Here is a 21760-nt window from a genome sequence, read left to right on the forward strand (position 1 = left end):
AAAGCCTATGAGGTCTACTACTTGGAAGAAGAGTCACTGACCATCACTGTAGGAACCAGACCCTCTGCGCTATCAGGGTATCTCCAACTCCCTCGCCCAGGGAACTCTGAGCACTTCCTTTGTTCAAAGCACAGATCCTCATCATTCATACAAACAGCATCAGACAGGAGGCCAGTAAACACTATAGAAAGATGCCAGCCTTATGCAAGGCTCAGGATTTATATTCAGGGTTTCAAGTTTTTAACAGCATGGCAAGGCAAGGCGTTGTCAAACACCTCAGTGCCGTGGACCTATGGCTGTCTCGGTGCTTTAAGAAAGCCTTGTGATTTCACATGCTAATCTTGCCTCCTCTCTGCATAAACACGCAGGCAGCCCCATCAGCAAGGCTGACCCAAGCCTATAGATGTGGAACTGAAGCAGATTTTGACCCTATCTCCACCCCTCCCATTCTCAAGTATATCCCTTTCCTGTCACCTTGCCTCCTTCATATCTCAAATGAAGTTCAGTTTCCTGACAGTAGAGACCACAGAGATTTCAAGAGAATAGAGGGTTCCCCAAAGAGAAGTGGCCCCCAAGTCAGCAGTCACAGTGGGAAAGATACAGTCTGTGCCAGGGGCTGGTGACTCACTGAAGAGGTTCAGTTTCTTATCAGCCTGCAAGGCCTCTTCTCTGGTGAAGGGGAAGTCGAACCAGCGGGATCGACTCAGGTTAAGCTGCATGGTTCTGCCAAAGATCTCGATATATGATGGAGCCCGTTCGATTGCCTGGGTCCCAATCTGGATCCGCATGCCCGTCATCACCATTGTGCTGTTGTTGTTACTAATCTCAATGGTGAAGCCACCAGGCTGCAGGAAAGAAAGGCTCACGTCAGAGAACGAATGCAGTTCTTAAGGGCAGACCTGAAAACCTTCCTCTGACAGTGTCTCAATGTGTGGTCCCCAACAAGACCTTTATCCTTTTAACTCTCCAGTAATAATCTCCTTCCTTCCAAAGACAGGCAAATTGAGACAGGGAGTAGACTCTCTTCAATTTCAGGCTTCCTTCTCCCTAGCAGTTACCGCCCGCCCGCCCGCCCTCTGCACAGCAAACCTGCTTGGTAATGCTGTACAGCAGCCCTTCTGCATGGGGTGAGAACAAATATTCACCCCAGGGACCATTTAACTAGAGTCAAGGGTTAGTGGCTGTGGGTCTATACTTTATACTTGCATTCTAAAGAGGTGTGCTCTCCAACAACACCGTTTGAGACTCAACCCAGCCTGACCCAGTCCTCACCTTGGTGTTGGCCACATACATGCCAGTGGAATTCAGCCGGTGCTTTATCTGTTGTGCATTGTAGACCTGCAGAAGGTCATTACCACCAAACTCCACATCTGTCAGCTGCTGGTTGTGTTCAAAGAAGTCAATGGGGAAGGTCACCTGGCTGGACGTGCGGGTTGCTGTGGAGAGCAGCACAGATTGCCAGAGAGCATCGGTAAGTGTAGCCACTCCCACCTCTGTGCCCACTCCACAGGTCACACCCTCCCAGCTGAGCCCACACACACATGCCCAAGCTTTCTAGACAAACTCTGGATTATAATGTTTGCATCGGTATGATGCCTACATGTGGTTAGCTGTACCACAGTTATTATCCCTATAACCACAATATCACCCAGCAGGACAAAGAAATCTGGCGCTGGTGTTGCGTATAGTTAATAACAATAGGTCCTCTCATAGCTGGTTTGTTTAAAATAAGTAGAACTATTTCTTTACTGGAGGATGAGCTGTATCACTACCTCACAGACTGGGACAAATTTCAGGTAATGGGAGGACCCCCACGATGGTCTGTGCTTAGCCAGATTTACTCACTCCTACAGTCAAGCTTTCATTCCCTGAAGAGTCCTCCATCAGTCAGGAGCAGGATCCCAGCCCAGAGAGCCATGAGGGGCTCTTCACTCCTCACTGAGAAATTAACCAGCAACTGAAGAACCTACTCCTCAGTGAGTTCTTTCACTTCCCACCAGGCAAGCTATTTTCCCCGAACCCAGAGAAAAATCTCTCAAACAAGGTCCAAAAGGTAATTCTTTACTGGGCACCTGCAGATGGATGACCTTAAGTGGAGAGCCAATGGGTGCTTCCTATTAGTACAATATGTCTCTAAAAGCCACACAAGAGCATTGGTGGCCTCAGGAAACTTGAGTCCATTTTTGGAAATTAGCTAAGACATATCCCTACCTTTACAAAACATGGAAGTCAGACAGTCACCAATTCTTCACAGATATTTACAACAGTCTACTCATCATCTAGAAGACTGCCATCCCCCGCCCCCCATCTCCCACCCCCGGCTTGAGGGGTCTTACTGATGGTGGCTGTCTTGCGCTTTCGAACAGGTTTCATTATGCTGATGACACTGCTGGGCTGCAGGGATGGCTGAAGCCAGTAGGAGGTATTCTCCACGTTGGCCATGTAAATGCGCAGGCTGCCATCCTCACATAGCAAGATCATGGTTGTTCGTTGCTGCTCGTTGCAGGCTGTGTGCCTAATGGCGACCATGTCTTGGATCTAGGAGAAGGGGACAAAGGAGGGTCTTAGTTCCCGCACCTACAGATCAGAGAGAGAGAGAGAGAGAGAGGCAGAGAAGCAGCTGGTTTCACAGTCAGTTGTGGGGCTGCAGAAGGCAGGCACAGGCGTCAAGGAAAAATGGATCCCAATTCTTTTATTGGCTCCATTGAAAGAGCTGGGAAAGTAGACTATACAATAAAACTAGAGCAGGTTCACGCAATTCAAGTGATGGGAGAATGTAGCACTGACCTTTGCTTTAGCAGGAAGAGTCTTTATTTCTTGAATAAGAAAAGTGTCTGGTTTCACCATTACTACCAGTGGCACACCTGTAGTTTGCTGGACACAACACACCAAGCCAGGGTGGTTCATCACCTCAGACCACTGGCAGAGGGCAGGAGACGTTTTACTGCCACCATTGGAACTGCCGACAACAAAAGTGGCCACGGTCAGGTGTCAATCACCATCTACTAGAGCTGTCCTTGAACTAAAGGACATCCTCACTAAACACGTGATTCCCAGAACAAGTTATTTGTCCAGGGACTCAATTACCCATGATTCTCATTTCTATTCTGAGCCATGTATATACTCTCATATGCCCCAAAGTGTGCCCCAGCAGGAGTCTTGGCTAGGATCTCCACTGCTAGGCTCCACTGTCTGAGGGAACAGGTGACTCTATGTGCCTAAGAGGTTGTCACTACATAGGGCTGTGCAGCTGCCTAAGGCTGATGACCCAATTTCCTAGTAAGAATCTCCAGTCCTACCCTGTTTGGCTAAGTGGATAGAGCGTCAGCCTGTGGACTGAAGGGTCCCGGGTTCAATTCTGGTCCAGGGTATGTACCTGGGTTGCAGGCTCCTCCCCGGCCCAGGCCCTGGTCTGGGCTCGTGCAAGAGGCAACCAATTGACATGTCTCTCTCATATCGATATTTCTGTCTTTCCCTCTCTCTTCCACTCTCTAAAAATCAATGGAAAAAATAGCCTTGGGTGAGGATTAAAAAAAAAAAGTCTCCAAGCACTTCAAGTTATGTATGAATGACAACTATTTTATTTCATTCCAAACCAGGTAATTCACAAAACAGAGGCCAGAAAGTGCTAGAATGGCTCTTCAATAACAGATAAGACAGGAAAAAATCCTAAACCCCTTCCTCCTCCCTAAATATAACAGTCATTACGTCACACACACCTCTATTATCTAAAAAGCTAATGGAACCTTCTAGCTCTCCAACCCTAACTGTGCCCCCACTACCGATACCATGTTCTATGACCAATGAGTCCCCCAAGAGGCAACTTAAAGGGCATTACGACAACATGCATGTCCAGGAGAAACTTTCCCTTCTCAAAACTCAGTAATCACATTAAAATCCGCTTTGCTGCCTTGACTACAGCTTTTCCTTCTGAGTGACAGTGGCCCCACAAACTACCTCTTACAGGTTAGTCTCCATGGTGGGGACAAACCATGCAGACAGACCAACCTGCCACCACTGGATGCTGCTTGATTTTGAAAATACCCAGCAGGGAAAGGAGCTGTCTGATGGAGAAAAGCACATTTCACCAAATTCATAATAGACACAGTACTTGGGAGGGAGGTGAGCCCTCCTACTGAACATGGGCATTATGAAGCCAAACATGCAGGGCTCATTCCCACCTTTTGATGTTGATGGAGAAGAGCTGCAACACCTCCAGAGTCGTCCTGCTGATGGTGGCTGCAAATGACTTGCCTTGACAATAGCTGAAGAACAGCATCTGCAACACGTGGGAGTAGTAGACAGACACACCACCACCTGCCACCTGGCTGTTACTGTCCTGTCAGGACAAAGACACAATGTCTGCATTAACTTCTCATGTTGCCTTGAGTACCAGCTTCCCGTTTTGCTGGTTATTAGTTTTAAATCAAGATTATGAGCTCTAATAGGCTAAACATGAGGTCCCTGGGCTAACTTTTAAAAATTGAGAATAAAGAAACATCAAGTTGAATTAATTTAGCCCTAAAGGACAAGAGTTTTTGCTATTAGGTAAAAAGTTAGAAGAAAAAAAAAAAAAACAAGAACAGAAGAGTTGCTAAGCTAATTAAATCGGGAATAGAAGGAAATGGCAACATTTGCTCTAACCTTCAGGTCCTCATGGTTGATTTCCAGAACATTAGTGACATAGAAGGGTCCCTGCTGGGCACTGCTGGCCTCTTCCATGAGCTGAGTGTAGATGTACCCAGCTGAAGACATGATAACAATGATGTTCTTTCCCTCCTCATTAAAGAGGAAGGTAACATCTCGTATCTTTGAGCTTGGCAGGAGAAAGTAGAAGGTTGGACTCAAGGCATCAATAGACAGGTCATAAATCTGCAGAATGGAAGGAAGATGAAATCAGGGAGATCCATTGCAGCTCCACCCCTAAATTATCCTGGTAAATCCAAAGAGCCGCAATTAGAGAGCAAGTGTTAGGCACTGATGAATAAAAATGAATCAAGTACCTATTACTCTCCCTCAGGGAATGAGTAGTGGGGAGATACACATCAACAAATTCTGTAACAAGAACAGCAATAGCTGTGCACTTGGTATACTGGGGGCAGAACTAGAATCGATTTTATATTGCCTACATACAGAAAGCTCCTGCTCGGCAATGTAACAAAATGTTAGGATTTTTTATTTTTTATTTCTGAGAGAAGCTAGCACACAATGGAGATCAGACATTCTGGATTTAAAAGCAAAACCATTCTAGGACCACATCATCAGAGCTGTTACTGTACCTTGACAAAGTCTGCAGTGACAATCGCTAACTCAGTCTGTGAACCTGGTAACCACACGGCTTTGATGATGAAGTTTCCTGTTGCCAACTGGGGGTGCAACACCAAGTGATCCGAAACGGAGCCTGAGCTACTGAAGGTCAGCACATGGCAGTCCTGGGCAAAGTTTAAAGAACAGAATGGTTGAAAGATGATCTGGAAATAGACTAATTCATTTCAGAGTGCTAATGTTTCCTATTCTTCCCTAATATTCCCTACCTTCAGACAGTATTCAGACTATCTAGAATATATTCAGGTTTCAAGAACATATAAAGATTATTCCAACATAAAAAAATCTAAAAGAAATTCATAGAAATATTTCTTTTGTATTCCAATAGATTTTAAGTTTAAAAACCAACAGCCAGTAAGGAAAGTGGTGCCAAGAACAGGAGAGAGAAGGTGACTAGGATCCATAGCTCTAGGTAACCAACCCTGGATCATGACTGTTACCTTCAGCCCACACACAGCCAGGTAGTCTTCCTTGCATGGATTCCCAGTGAGGCTCAACACAGTAAAGGGGACGGGGGCAGATGCGAGGCGGGTCAGAGTCAACTTCCTTTTGCTGGAATCTGCTTGCTTCAGGAGTGCAGAGAGCTGCAGAACAGTGATCTGCAAAGGAACAATCACCAATTTATTCTTAACCCTAGTCTTCTCAGAGAACACAGCAATAACAAACGCTTCTTCAATAGGGATATTAGCTTGCAGGTTTTTATTGTGGATAAGCCTCTGAGGAAAACCCTAGCCCAATGGACTCCAATCTCTGTCCATGGACACAGGTTAAGTTTGTAAAGTATATGGAATGTCTTCATTTTCTCCATTCAGTGAGGACCAAACAGATGACTAATAAACCTAATTTCTCTTTCTATAATCAGTTCATAAAAATAAAAAATTCCTATGTACTATATCCTTTCTAGTTTACTATGAAATATTTTTGAGTATTTTCAAGCTCTTTTAAGAACTATTCATATCTCTAGTTTGTTCTTTTCACTTAAGATAATGTTAAAACAACTTAACTGGTAATGGAGAAGCCAGAATACAGAAAAACGTGAAGATATCCACAACTCTCTCACCTTCCATGGGTTCTAGAACACAACTTATAAACTTTCCTGTGTCCTTTGAGGGCTGTGAGGAACCAAATAAGGAACTCTCAGTTTTCCTAGGAAGCTGTTTGTCTCTTGGCTTATGCCTTCCAGAGTGGCCAAACTGAGCAGACTGCAAGCCACTCTGTCCTAGGTCACTGCTGGTCATTATCTTTCCCTGGGGCTTGAAGGACATGCTTTGAGTGGGAATTTACTAATGAGAAACAGAGCCTTTGTTCTAGTCATACTGGGTCTAAGTTTAATCAAGTCACCAAGTGTTCCAGTAGAAATGCTCTTTGAGCACTGTCCTTAAAGCATTCTCAGAACCTGATAGATTTTTCCCAAAAGGCCAATCTGAGCATAGTCACCTATCTGTTTTACTTAGCACTTAAGATAAATATAACCTAAAATGAGTGGGAAGGAATTGGGAGTACCCACCTTGCCTTTCTCATGACTGACCGCCAAATGCTGGCGACGCCCATGGGGGGAGGAGAGTACACACATAGCCACCCGCCTGAGTACATGGGCGCTGATTAGCTGTCGAATAGTCTGGCCCTGGTCTCCGCTGTAATTCATCCGAACATTCTCAAAGGCACCTTCCTGGGAGCCTAAGGTGGGAACCTGGCATAGAGGGAAGCAGAGAGAAGAGGCAGTAATAAGGCAAACAAGATCAAGGGGATTCACACACTATTTAAGTGATTAAGATGCTACAGTTCGGTCATTCAGGAGCAATGGACTCCAATCTCTGTCCATGGACACAAGTAAGTTTATAAAGTTATTGTCAGCAATAACAACAATGTAGTGAATGTTTCATAAAGCTACATTTAGTTAATAAAAAGTATTGGCTCTTAATATGTTATAAGGCTTTTTTAAAAAAAATGATAGTGACTATGAAATTTTTCTCATTGATCTAACCAGGGAAATGAAAAGACAGCAGCTTTTAGGGTTACCAACACTACCCCAATATTTTTTTAGCTTCATCTTTCATATCTAGAAGTCTAAAAAACACTGGTCTAAAACTGTGACTGTTTATTTATTTTAATATATTTTTATTGATTTTAGAGAGGAAGGGAGAGGGATAGACAGATAGAAACATCAATGATGAGAGAATCATTGATCGGCTGCCTCCTGCATGCCCCCTACTGGGGATCAAGCCCACAACGCAGGCATGTGTCTTTGGCCGGAATCGAACCTGGGACCCATCAGTCCACATGCCAATGCTCTTATCCACCAAGCCAAACCAACTAGGGCATTATTTATTTTGAGAGTGGAAAAAAACATACTGGACCACATAGGTATTTCTTACATTCAGGTATATTAGACTTAAAGACATGGATTCAGAAACATCTTTTACACTACTGTGTAACCACTGTGTAAACTGTAACGGATTTTTAATAAAGTACATGTGTGTAAGTATGTGTGTGGATTTCCAAATGAGTATTTTTTTCCTTAGAAACAGTCACCTTGTAAGACCTAGTCATGTCCGTCATTTAATTTTGCGCTTCCACAGAGGCCAGGCAGACCCACCGGGAGTCCTATAGTCAGTACTGAGCACAGGTTTTAAAGCGGATAGTCACTTACACCTTAAAACCCACGTCATATGAAGAACTAAAGGAAAGTTACCTAAAGCAAAAGAGGACAAACATTATTTTTGCGAGCCAGAAGAGCCTTAGGGGATAAGATACAATAAGGAGACTCTCTTTTTTATATACAGAAGAAATTTATATTATAATTGCCTCCAAATGAAGAACTTCACATCTTGGCAATTCAAATACTTAAATGAACTGAAAAGGGGACTTACTTCAAATGATTTCTTTAGAATACACACCTCACATGCTGATTTTCACACTGGATGTCATGGTACCTTAGGTTCTAAGTTCTAAATGGCCAGGGATCGACTATTCTAAGGATATTTCTTAGAGTGCCTAGCACACTCTGGCATCTAAGTTCCCTGACCCTGACACACTCACCATGAGCTGGTCTGTCATCTCAACCACCTTGTCCACTGTGTGCAGCTCTCGGAGGGCTTGCTGAGCCCGGCTGCTGCTCCCCACGGCAGAAGCCTGCTGAAAGTTGGTCTGAATGGCATCCATGAGGAAATTGAGCATGTCTAACACGAGAGGAGCGAAGGAGAAATTGGCCTGAGAAAAATCCAAATACACAAATGAAAAAAAAAAAAAAGACGTAAAAATAATGGGTCATACTCATCATAATAATCTTGCCAGTATCCACTCTCAGAATCCATTATGGGGAATCATCTCATTCCCTCCATAATATTGGATTTGAGTCCATTCAGTATGTTACCATGCTATTAACTCTAGAGCAATCTTTCTAAACCAGGAGTCTCATGTAGATACCCTAAAGCTCGATCATGTCCATCATGCATAATTAGTTAACTTATCTCCTGTGAAACTAGAATGGTTTGAGTTATGTACAATCCTTAGGAAAATTGACAAAATAATCACTCAAATCATGTTCTGTATTCTATGCTTCAGATGAGGAACCCTGGCCGAGAAGGGGTGCTCTAGTGTATTACACAACTAAAACCTACCCTCACACAAACTCCCATAATACTCAGTGATACATCCTCCCCTAACAAGTATGACTGACAACACGTACCATTTATTCACACTGCGGAAATGAGTAAACTTAGAGAAAGAGGAAATAGCTCCAAGACCCACCCGTGGAGCTGCAAAAATAGCCTTGTCCATTGTATGCTAGTGAACCACCTGCCAGGCTCCGCCCTCTGCCCTCGGTGCTGAGCGCCATCAGAGCCCACCTGGTTCTGCAGCTCCTCCCGGCAGCCCTCCACTGTGCGGCACAGGCTGCTCTTCTTAGGCTTCTCCTCGTCAGCAACCTTGCCATCGCTGATGGTGACTTTGGCTTTGTCAGCTGGGGATGTGCTGGCGTGGCGCACCAGACTCTCTGAAACCCTGGGTTCACTCTGAAATGCTGACTCCTTCATGGTGGAACTCATGCCACTGCTAGGTGTTCGCTTCACCAGCGCCTAGGGACAGAAAACATCAGAGGCCCTGAGCTCTCACCACAAGCACAGACGAAATACTGCCTAAGATCCTGGAGGGAAATATGACCCAAAGAAGAAATTGGCTAGCCACTTAAAAGACATCCAAAGGCCTGAATTCTGATCTTCATGGTATTCACCTAATATCTAAAACTTAGGCAGAGCAACTGGTCTTGATTATAACATCTGAAATTATGGGTCTTAGAAACAAGTTGCAAGATCTCAAATGACCCTGAAAGTTCTAACATTCTAAGTGAAGTGCTTAAGCCATGATCAGTGACAGAATCAGAATTTACTCCTAGACCCAGGTCACCATGAAGGTGACATGAGAATTTCCCAGTTTGGCTTAAGCATTCCCATGTCACTAACAAGCCGCCCTTTTTAGCCCAGAGAATGCTCCAATCTCTCACCAAACAGCTGCCATCTTCCTTGGCCCCACAGTCACAGAAGAAGGATCCATATTTGGCATAGGAAATCTCGTGATCCTTGTGGCATACCTTGGCACATACTGTGCACACCCCCACCCCATCAACCATTTTGCAGGTGTGGCAGTGGTACCTAGAAGAACAAGAACCAGCAAATGAGCCCGGAAGTCCCAACAATCAAGGCCTGGCAAACCATCACCTAAAAAGAACTACTCTTACCAATGCTGGTTCATGAATTCTTTCTGAGTGATGGTGAAAGTGCAGAGTTTATTGCAAAGAGAATCTTCATCCTTCAAAGACATAAGACCTTTTATATCCCTCCAGACACCCAGAAAAACACAGCCTATATAAATAGTTGACTCTAGGAAATGGCTTGCAGGCTCTACATGTGCTACAATGTCAGGTGAGACCTTAGAGTTTTGAGGTTAAGAAAAAGAGAAATCTTATGCTTTCTCTAAAAGGGAGCTCACACCATTCCCATGAAGAACTCATCCCGGAACCTCCATCTTGGATGCAAAAACTAAGGAATAGCAGAATTATTGACTCTGGATGGAAGGCAGCATATGTTTATTTAATAGTCCTTTCCCCCAAGAAATTAGGTACCGATAGCTTGCTCTGCAGGCCTGGGGAAACATTCTGGCATTAATCACATAAACTGGGAGAAAGCTGTAAGGACTATAAAGAGTTTTGAAGCTCACAGCTAGGAGGGAGGGTCATGGGCCTGTTAGTGTGAGCTCTGCAAGCACCAGCCAGGAATTACTCTGTGGGTCCCCTGGCGGTTCCTTGGTACTTACTGAATCCTCCGCCTGGGAGTCTTCCTCTTCCACTGCCAGCTCCTCCACCCAGTCTGAGTCCACCTCAATGGCCCGCTCTTCCCCATCCACTGAGAGGTGACTTGGGCCTTGACCGTTACTCTGGCTCAGTGCATTGGTGACATCAGCCAAGTAAGACATGATATGGCATGTGCACTCCAGGACGACCACATGCTACAAAAAAAGAGCACACCATAGAAGCCTTGGTCCCCATATTTCATTATTATGTAAACTACGGTTTCTCAAGCTTTTCCTAATAAAGTTCAATTTCAGAGGAATGGTATAAGAGAAAAAAAAAATTTAATTATCCATTTCCCCAACTCTTAGCACTATGACCACATGTAGCTGGTCAATAAATTGCACTAAATTACTGTGTATTCATTTATTCTTAAGCACAAAGATGAGTCTTTACAAAATATTATAAAATGAAATAAAACTGAAATAAGGAAAAGGGAGAAAAATGAAGGAAAAAATCATTCAAGAAAAGACTAGATTAAAATTATGACTAGGTTCTCATTAGCATTTTTTAACCATTAATAAGACACTTAAATTACTGGTTTTAAATCAATGCAGTAGAGGAGAGACAGCTTCAGAGATCAAGTGGAAAAATTTCCAGCAACCCTTTGCAGGTAGTTCTTGCTTGCCTAAAAAACTCAACAGCCTGGCATCAAAGCCTCAGATTTCTCAGTTCCTCACTCTGCATAGACAGTTCAGAGCTGAAAGGATAAAGATTAGCAAGAAAAGAGGGAGAAATGAATAGTATCGTGATGGCTGGCCATTAGCTTCCTATGCCAGGTTCATGAATTGAGGGGTGAGGGTTTGGGGAATGCCTGGATGTAAGATTTCTGTCAGTTTCAAACTGTTTTCTCAGCACAGTGACCTGAACCCTCAGGCAAAGTAAACCATTCTAGTATCTAGACTGGAGTTGAAAAGAGATTCTGTAACCCCACATAACACCTCATCAGAGCAGATGGATCCAATGCAGGAGCAGGGGACAGTGTTCCACAGCATAGCAGTATCTAAAAATAGCTGGAGTTCACTGTTTTAAGGATTCTGCCACCCAAAGGTGTCAAAGGGCATGCAGTTTGCAATTATATTTTTCTAGGTCTTTGAGATTTGTAGCCTCTTCCTCTGTAGGCTGGCCAGGGACAGAAGCCAACAGAAAGGAGAGACTTCCACCTGACCACAGACAGAGAATCATCACTCCCTGACTGCTGTCACTCCTCATTTTTCTTACCTTTCCATGCATTACATTGGCATTCAGTTTTTCAACCACATTCTTCTGTGACAGGTACTTCTTGCTATCCCAAGGAAAGAAAAAGGGGGAAAGGACACAAAATTAGATGAACCAAAGAAAGGAAGCATCTTCATAAATCTTGCATCAAGTTGTGGACACTATGAAGCAAAGGCATCCTTAGAAAACTATGTAAATAATCAGAGGTCTGGAGTGCTCTGGCCTTATCACTGACACTTAGTACACTTTTCCCCAAGACTTCTCCTAGGGAACAGAAAACTCTACTTAGAAAACAGTGAAGATGAAGTCTAAAGTGAACAGATTTATTGATAAAAAGGCAGGAATTCAAGCCCTGGCTGGTGTAGCTCAATAGTTAGACCACTGACCCATGCACCAAAGTGTTGTGGGTTCAATTCCTGGTCAAGAGCACATACCTGGGTTGCAATTTTGATCCCCGGCCCCAGTAGGGGTGCATGAGGAAGGCAACCAACTGATGTGTTGACACCAATGTTTCTCTCTCTGCACCAGCCCCCCTCCACTATCGCTAAAAATCAATGGGAAAAATAGCTTTGGGCAAAGATTAACAAAAAAGGAGGTAGGGGAGGTGCCAGGGATTCAAGTTTCTTTTATACTCACTCTGAGCTACAACGAAAATAACCTACAACTACTTATCCCCTTTTATCTAAGAGCAATGTTGTAAGGTATGAATGAGTTCCTCCAATTTCATCACCTTACCATCTACTTAGCCAATCCACAGCAGCATTATGAAGCTGAAGATGGCCAGCACCTTGACCTGCACTGGCCAGGGTGGCCATCACAACCATGAGTTCAGGGAAACCAGTTCCATCACCGTTGGCCAGCATCTCTGTTGCCATGGGGATCAGGGTACCCAGAAGCACAGCACACACACCTTCCCCAACTTGGCTGGAAGAAACAGCAAATTGGTGAGTAATCAACAGGAATCTGACTCCATGTACCTCTGAATTGGTAAGAGTAATTAAGGGAAGTCTTAAATTAAACATTAAATGCATGACTATATTTACTTTGGACTTGGGCTCCTAGAGCAGAAAACTTTCACCTTTGTTACAACCAACAGATCAAGTCATTGCAAAAGTTTTTCCATGACAAAAAGCAAGGAGCTCTACTAGGTTCCTTAACTCTAGTGAAGGGAGCTTTGGAGTCACTGAAAATACTGGCTGATGCCTGAAGAAAAGATCACTGAATAAGCTCTCAACATATTTCTGGAGTCGTTAGGGCCACGTTACGGAAATGCAGTTGTTCTACCTGTTTTCCCGAACAATGTATGTAGTCAGTAACTGCAACAGCTGCCGGTTCTCCTGAATCATGTCCAGCTGATCAGAATCTTTGGGGGGCGATGTGGTCATGCGGGTGAGCCAGGCCTGGAGACGCACAGGCTCCACGCAAGCCAGCTGTGCCAGAGAGCCACAGAGGTGTAGAAGACTCGGGTTAGGGCTCTTCTCAGCTGGGGACAGACGGAGAGGCCAAGGTCAGTGAAGGAGGGCAGGGGAAAGGAAGGAAGGTGCAAATTGTGAGCCAGGAAAGGGGAAAGGCTTTAAGCAAGTTTTCTACTTCCTTCCGAACTTTCTGAGGGATTCTCTCCACTTGTTATCATTTTAATGCTATAGTGACACTCGGGCAGAAGAAATGCACAGTATTAGCCAGACATCAAAGTTCCCATAAGAAGATTACTAAAAGCTGTCACTCACTCAGCTGGAAGAGTTTGGTGAAGAATTTCAAAACTCGGTTACAGAATTTAGCAGAGAGGTTCTCATTGGCTGTTGCCATCATGATCTGCACAAGTTCTCCACTGGGAGGCAGAAAGGGAAAAAAGGAAAGAAACACATTAATATCCCTTTCTATTTCTTCACAATCTCATCTCCTCTAGGGGAACTGGTCATTTGTGAGTCAACAACACAAGATGTTCAAGAAGTCAACTCCTCATCAATAACCTCAAGGAGTCAGCAGTTAACCTAAGTCCTCCCCAAGATACTGTTTGCACACTTAAGCAGTCCTTAAAGTATTCCTTGAGAAAGAATACCTAAGTCAACATAGATAGCTTTTTGCTTTCAGGAGGCATTCAAAAAACGCTCACTGAATAAAACAAAATTCAGCTCACCTTTCAGAGAAGAATTCTTCCATGGCTTTACGAGCCTGGCTGCTTTCCAGTTGCTTCTCCAAATATTGGAGACATTCCTCCAAGATGGATTCATCCAGTCCACTGTGGATAAAAAAGAAAAATTAACTACCAAAAAGGAGTTTCAATGTCCTTCTAACACCGATTTTTAAAAGCCTAAAGTTGGTTTATGTCTAAACCTTGAGGGTAATATTCAATTTTGTCTCGTCAAAATTTAGCATAAAAGCCTGGCACACAGTAAGTACGCAATAAATATTTGGTAAATTAAGCTAATAAAACGAAAAAGTTCCTAAAATCTGAGGTAACTGATGTAGTTAATGGCTTAAGAGTCCAAAGGACCATGGGTCCAGGCCACACATTATGGAAGGAAGAGGGGAAGGAGGGCAGGAAGGAAGGGAGGGAGGAAAAAAGGGAGGGAAGGGGGGGGGGGGGGCGGCGCAATAATAAAAATAAAAACCTGGTCTCAACAACATAAAGAAAGGAAATCCCAATACTTAGACCCTTTATTTATATAGTTCTCAGTAGGGTAAAACTATAACTTACTTAACTGTTCTTTATGGCTCGCCCACGTCAACATGGCCTAAACTATCAAAGTCAAACAATGCTATGAAACTACCTAATTCCACTGACCACCCATCTCAGAAACCTGGTCACAAAAATATTAGAAATGTTCTTGTTTCTTTGTATCACATCTAGTACAGCACTTGATAAGCATCTGTTGAAATATTTCAAGTTTCCAAATCTGAACATTTAAGCCTTCCATTTTCTTCATGTTTATTCTTAAGAATTAATCATAAAAGAGGATTCCAAATAACTTTCACGCCCATGCCAACAACACAAAGTGCACACAAGTATAGAACTTTCTGTTCAAAAGCACAATAAAAAGCTAATAATTAATGGCATAAAGGAGCCTATATTGGTACATTTCACTGAGAGTAGCAGGTCACAGGAACCTGACTGATCTCAATCAGGCTCACCTATTGGGATCCGCATGATTGGCCAGAATGTTGTAACAACCAGTGATCAGCTTTTCATACACACGAGCCAAGAACTCATCAGACTCCGAGGGGCCCAGGATGCGTTCCAGGGAGTTGCTACTGATCTCAGCGACACTCTCAGTGCTCGACTCCAACAGAAGGGGAAGCAGGGTCCGAATTACCTGTGGCGGGTTCATCTCATCGGACCAACTTCAACAAAGAAAATGGAACCAAGTTAGTGAATTCACTTCTCCAAAATGCTGCGAGGAGGGACAGCAAAATAGGACAATTCAGTCATTATTAAGGGGAAGGACTCTTAGTCCAGTTTTTTGCCCTTGATAGTTGTTTTTTACAGAGGTGCCATCATATCATTTCATATTTTTTTCATTGTCATATCAGAAGCAAAACTTATTTCCATATGAAAAATTCATTAAAACAAGATGTATTTTTTTTATATTTAGAAAAGAAAAATTAACTAAAACCTAATATAGTAACCCATCCCAGATACTTTTCTAGAACTGTCAGGAATCTGGATAACTTTTAAGGCAATGTGATATAGGACTTTACCCGTGACCTAAGTACAGGAAGACAAAATAGTCCCTCCATGGCCTTTCCTAATCCCCAACAGCTGTGTCTGCCTCCCACAATAATTCTGGAAAAACATCTGATTTCAAATACATCACTATCACCTTAACCTTTTGCACTCGGATGTCGAGTGTGACTCGACACAGTTAGCATCGGCAGCAGCTCGAGAAAAAAGCAAGCGAGTGCAAAGGGTTAAAGTTTAAACCCAAAGCACCTCCAAATCACAGTATCATCTAAAGCCAGCATGCCTTTTCTGAAATACTATACAGAGAGGGGAGGAGGTACTCTGCTGACCTTCAGAACCAAGTTAAAAATCATTCTAGGTGAAAGCTCAGATTCTAATCCAACAGGCTTTCAGCTACAGAAACATGCATAAGTCATTATTATGCAGATTTTTAAAAAACAGCACCCGTGCCTTTTTTTAGCTATGACAGAATACAGGCGTAGCAAGCACTTCAGGCTACATAGTAAGTACTCACACAATAAGATCCCCAGTCAACCTGACCAGAGAGAGGAGGGTGTGCTTCAGGGAAGCAGCCAAGGGTAGGCTTTGGCCACAAAGAGTTCCCAGGTGAGCAGCCTGCACAGCACTGATGTAACTCTCTGAAGGGATGGTGTCATTGGCAAAGGCATTTCGCTGAATGGAGACAAAACAGACACGAATGGACAGGCCATCTACCTACCCAGGATAAAATTCTCACATGGAAAAAAAGAAACCAAGCTGACATAAATTAAGGCCCTGTTGAGGTTTACAGACAATGGCTCTCCTCAGTATACACTACTATGCATCCTGGGAAGGAAAGCTAGTAGAGTAGAGGGAGCAGGTACAAACTTTAGTTAGAAGTTAAAATTTAGTTAATAAAAAGTTAAAATACCAATATCACTTTCAAAATAATTAGAATATACTACAGTTGGCCCTGATAAACTTGGAGGTTAGGGGCGCCGATTTCCCATGAGTCGAAAATCTGCATATAACTAGTCAGTCCTCCTCATACACAGGTTCCCAACCCTAGAATTGATCCTTGAAACAATGCCAAATTGAACTTACGGGTCAAAAATCCACCTATAAGTGGACCCACACATTTCAAGCCATTGTTGTTCAAGGGTCAACTGTATATTCACAACATGAAAACTATTGTCTCGAATACCTGAGAAGGATCTAGATTTTGCAATGCATCTGGATCTCTATTACAAATATCTTCATTATCCTTGTACTATAGGCTCCAGGTAATGTAAACTGAAGCCACAATTACAAAGCAGGGATAATAAGATTATAATAGTTGGCTTTTCCAAAGAACTGTAATAATCTGTTAAGAGGTAATCTGAGTAGAGCAGGGGTCCTCAAACTTTTTAAACAGGGGGCCAGTTCACTGTCCCTCAGACGGTTGGAGGGCCGGATTACAGTTTAAAAAAAACTATGAACAAATTCTTATGCACACTGCACATATCTTATTTTGAAGGAAAAAACAAAACAGCAAAAACACCCGCATGTGGCCCGCAGGCCGTAGTTTGAGGACGCCTGGAGTAGAGAATACACAAAGTTCAAGTAAACTGACAGAAGATTAAAGTCTTCTAAAAGCCTAGAGAACCTAAAAGCTACCCCATAAAATTATGACAAGAGGAGCATGTTTTTGACATAACCTAAAAAGGAAACAATTAACATTTACTGAGAATTCATGCTAGATCATGTGCAAAGCACTTTACATTTAATATTCTCAATTTCACATCTGTATTTAACAGATGAAAAAACTGAGGCTCATAGTAGCAGAGTACCTGTCCTGTAACACAACAACACACACTTCTTAGCAAAAGACCACATGGGTACCATATGGATAATTCAAGGCTTTGATTAGTGATTTAGCCACAGCAAATACTACTGGAACAAACAAAGATCCCTTGGAGGCTACTTTCAGCCTAAAGAACAAGAACAGAACACAGACGGGCTAATGCTTCCTGGAAAGACAGACACTCACCCAGGATCCGATGTTGGGAAATTCATTGGTGCTGATGTTGTTCCAGGACTCACACACACTCTGCACTGACGATGGCAAATTCTGAACCAGTGTTGGACCTGGTGGCCACAAAAAGGACAAGGAATCATCACTAGAGAAAAAGAATAGGGCACAGCATCTTAAAAGCCAGGCCCAAATGCAGAAAAGAACCATCACAGCTCAAGCTGTCAAAATAATTACTAAGATAGCTTAGATGGATAGTTCAATAGCAGTATTATGTCCAAGAACTATATAACTGCTTAAGAATCTCAATTGTAAGGTTTTTATTTCCCACTATATTCACTTTCTAATCTTGTAAGTAAAGCAGAAAACTGGAAACAAGACGCAAAGTAAAGGCAGGTCATTAAAAGTTAGACTAAAATCACTATTAAACATCTGCTACACCTACAAATAAGTGTTGCTTTGATCCCTTTTACCCTTACGATAAATCTTAAGGGTAGAAATCGTAAAGAACAGCATTCAAGGAAGTAGTAAAATTTAATTTCTAAAGTGAGAATATTTGAACATCCAAAGCATTTAAAGTTTGAAATTCAGGAAAATACAACTGGCTGGAAATTTTTTAAAAATATATTTTTATTGATTTCAGAGAGGAAGGAAAAGGAAGAGAGAGACAGAAACATCAATGATGAGAGGGAATCATTGATCAGCTGCTTCCTGCACACCCCCGACTGGGGACCGAGTCTGCAACCCAGGCATGTGCCCTTGACTGGAATCGAACCTGGGAACTTTGAGTCCACAGGCCGATGCTCTATCCACTGAGCCAAACTGGCCAAGGCCAAATGGCTGGAAATTTTGAAGGGTAACTACTGTACTTAACTCCAGTTCTTTTGATTCCCCATCCTAAATTTCTACCAGATCATTCCTAACTCAGGGAAGGTTTTCCCAAGCATGAAACAATAGTCTGCTCGTCTTCCTAATCTCTATAACTGGAAAAAAGAACAAAGATCTGTGCTCACAAAATAGCCTAATGCTTTAGAAACAACTTATCTTGGTTTGGATTCCAGCTCTACCACTTGCAAAGATATAGGATTAGGGACAAATAACTTCTCTAAGCCTCAGTTTCCTTATGAGTAAAAGGGGATGATGCCAACACTTACAGGGTTACTGTGAAGATCTAAACAGATAAACCTGTCAGTGTTTGATGCACAGAAAGGTTCCAATAAATGGAAAATGCCAGTTGACAGGTCGAGAGGGAGAGAAGTGGCACTACTGGTCATAATAACAGTATTTTGCAAAAGCACATTCACTTACCCAGAGTGTTTGCCTTGCACCTACTAGAGCCAATAGCTAGAACAGCAGCAAAGCCGTGCAATTTATCCTGGGAAGGTTTCTCAGTGGATCCTTCTTCATTAAAGTTCTGTAGCAAATAGGCTCTGAAGAGAAAATAGGGGATCTGTAAAAGCCGAAGGAATCTACTCCCATTGTAGTTAGGAGAAACTAACCTTGGACCAATTGAAAAACCTTTACCCATTTCCTAATCTGTTAAATATGGTTGACAGCTCCTGCCCCTTTCTGGTCTCATAAGAATTCCAATGGGTAACTTTCCCAAAGAATATCCCATCCTCTCAAATGTTCCCAAAGCACAATCTAGTATAAATGAGTTCAGGAAATAGTGAATACTATATCGACCCCTCTCCCCCTGGCCTTGGAAAACTGGCAACATATAAAGTCTCAGAGAAGTTTTAAAAACTGTTAAATATTATTTACCCAGCACTTCCCAAACTCACTTGCCCAGGAACATCTAGTAACAGTTCTATTGACAAAGTATTGGCCTAATGGGCCAGATTAGAGACCCTAAGTTCTCAGAGGGCAGGGCCCCAGCTTTGCTATTGCTATACACCAGCACCTAGAAAACCACTTGGCACATAGCAAGCACTCGTATTTATTATTCATGTTTATTTCATATTTTTTGTTCAAAAATTTGCCTCAAGCAATAGTCCTCTCTCCACTGGGAGGCATTCACATTAAAAAACATTAGTTAAGTTTTACAAAGACACCAAGACGCTTTTAACATAAAAGCCCGATAGAATCGGAGCTGAATAGTGAAATCCTAGAGGGACCAGAAAAAGGGGACAAGCTTCAAGCCCCTTTGAGCCCAGGGAGCACGGCTACAAGAGTGGTCACTCCTCAGCTCTGGTCTGTTACTGACACGTGACAAGTCAGGCCCAGTTCTGCCAGCTCTTCCAACATAAGAAAGGCCAGAAATTTTCATTTGTGAATAAACTCCCAATTTTTATACACTGAAAATGAATTCCGAAATATTTAGACATCATGAAAAACACACAAATCTACATGGCATGTGATTTGCCGTGCTTATAGAAAGGGCTGGATTTTAATATACTCGAACTCATTAAAAATTTGTTTTTCTAACTACATACCATAAAATTTAAAGAGCATTTAAAGAGCTTTATCTTAGTGAATAACAGAAATGACCAGGCTTGGAAAAATTATATTATCTTTCTTTGTATCTTACAAATAAAATGCTAGAAAATATTTAAAGATTCATAAAAATTAAACTTTCTCTTGATTCTTACTGAACTATTCGAAAATTCCTTCATCAGACATCCCTTCATATTAGAGAAGAAGAAAAGAAAAAAAATCTAAGTTGATAAAAACAAAACCAACAAAATTCTGAATCATTGGGGATCTGAAGAGTGAATAGTACTTAGAACTACAAAGTTCAATTTTAGGAATTTTCAAGCTTCTGAAGAAAGCAAACCACCCAAGGATCTAAACTCTCCCTTCCTGCCACCTCCGGACAGGCAGCCCATCACACCTAGTGAATGATGCATAGGTATCAATGAGCTGTAGTGTGGCTGGGAGTAGGTTCTTGGTGATTTCAGATGACTTATGAGGATCAGTCTCAGCAGCCATCTTGGAAAAGTGCTCATCCAAGGAGACCTGGACCTTCGAGATAGCAGCATCAAGGGTGTAGATGGACTGCAGACTAGGAATTTCATGGAGCTGCAAGATGGTGGTACAGTCGATGCTACAGAATGATGAGATCTTTAAAAATAACAAGATATTAATTAGTTGTGGCAAAGGGCTGTGAGGCAAAGCCAAATTCAGTCACTATGAATCCAAAACACACATACCTGTCGAGCAAAGTATTCCTCTACAATTTCAACGTCGTACTTCACGGAACTGCACTTAGTGGAAGCCAGTTCTAGGAGAGAACCAGCATGTTCAGCCTTCATTCCTTGTTTGATAAGGTGATCCTATTTGGGCAGCAAGAAAAAAGTGTTCCGGAGATCAATACAGACAGAGTCTGAAGTTTTCATTACCCTTACATTTAAAAGTTCCCAACAGCACAGAGAATACTGGCTTAGAATACCCCTTAGTTCTGCATTCCACTGTGGTACCTTTATCCAGTTGACATAGGAGCTGATCCGCAGGCGAGAAGACCACCGCAGAGTGTGTAAGATGTCACATTCACTCATCTCAGGTGAGTTCATGGCCAGCTGGTTCATGTAGGTCTTTGATGGTGGTAAAATTCCTAGGATCCTCCACAGTATCAAAAAGTAATATTGAAGGGCACAGGCCTCCTGGAAGCAAAAAGAGCAATCACCAAGGTAGCAGCACTGCCTCAAGATCTCCCTAATGGTAAGAACTGCTCCAAACACAACTCTCAAAGCAGAATAGTCCTCATTTTCAACTGAGATTTGGCTCTCAAGTCTTTCTAGAGAATATATCTAATAATAAAGCAGAAAATGTGAAAGCACACATACAAATAATTTGCACCATATCCTGCACACTTCACAGGCCAAAAAAGCTGCTCTGAGATAACTTTGGCTCCCCAAACAATTTAACAAGTAACTAAAAGCAGGACATTCTCCTTGGCAGGCCCACAATCAGCTGGCCTTTTCTGTGGCCTGATTGCTGTTAAGGCTTTTAGAGAGTGAGAGAGACACAGTGCTGTGACCACAGAAAAAGTTCAAGTGTGAGGCTTTCGATATCACCCATTATGCGCTCACAGGATATGTAATACTTAGGTGGCCATTAACTCTCAAAGTCACAATTTTCCCAATGCTGACAAATGATAAAATTATCTCTAAGATGAATAACTACATAGAAATACTGAAGTATCAGTCAGTTTTGCAAATAGATATTCAGTAAACTGAAGGAAATTTCTGGTAGAACTGCT

General features: G+C 42.6%; 1 protein-coding gene across 1 annotated transcript in view; it reads right to left on the minus strand.

The window, feature by feature from the left end:
• UBR4 (ubiquitin protein ligase E3 component n-recognin 4) overlaps positions 1–21760 on the minus strand; it is a 120803-nt gene that overhangs the window by 69896 nt on the left and 29147 nt on the right. Inside the window, exons 23-48 of the mRNA XM_008148154.3 lie at positions 20979–21161; positions 20712–20834; positions 20393–20622; positions 18868–18989; positions 17578–17675; positions 16084–16241; positions 15020–15229; positions 14025–14126; positions 13615–13715; positions 13172–13370; positions 12623–12811; positions 11891–11954; positions 10636–10827; positions 10061–10131; positions 9827–9974; positions 9174–9401; positions 8365–8535; positions 6833–7015; positions 5766–5924; positions 5280–5432; positions 4645–4872; positions 4182–4339; positions 2788–2959; positions 2337–2538; positions 1273–1436; positions 629–845 (exon numbers count right to left, since the gene is read on the minus strand). Of these exons, the coding sequence (XP_008146376.2) occupies positions 629–845; positions 1273–1436; positions 2337–2538; positions 2788–2959; positions 4182–4339; positions 4645–4872; positions 5280–5432; positions 5766–5924; positions 6833–7015; positions 8365–8535; positions 9174–9401; positions 9827–9974; positions 10061–10131; positions 10636–10827; positions 11891–11954; positions 12623–12811; positions 13172–13370; positions 13615–13715; positions 14025–14126; positions 15020–15229; positions 16084–16241; positions 17578–17675; positions 18868–18989; positions 20393–20622; positions 20712–20834; positions 20979–21161 (4225 nt within the window). The remainder of the gene's footprint in view (positions 1–628; positions 846–1272; positions 1437–2336; positions 2539–2787; positions 2960–4181; positions 4340–4644; positions 4873–5279; positions 5433–5765; positions 5925–6832; positions 7016–8364; positions 8536–9173; positions 9402–9826; positions 9975–10060; positions 10132–10635; positions 10828–11890; positions 11955–12622; positions 12812–13171; positions 13371–13614; positions 13716–14024; positions 14127–15019; positions 15230–16083; positions 16242–17577; positions 17676–18867; positions 18990–20392; positions 20623–20711; positions 20835–20978; positions 21162–21760) is intronic.

Source organism: Eptesicus fuscus, chromosome 9 (genome assembly GCF_027574615.1).
Source record: "Eptesicus fuscus isolate TK198812 chromosome 9, DD_ASM_mEF_20220401, whole genome shotgun sequence".
Taxonomy (NCBI): domain Eukaryota; kingdom Metazoa; phylum Chordata; class Mammalia; order Chiroptera; family Vespertilionidae; genus Eptesicus; species Eptesicus fuscus.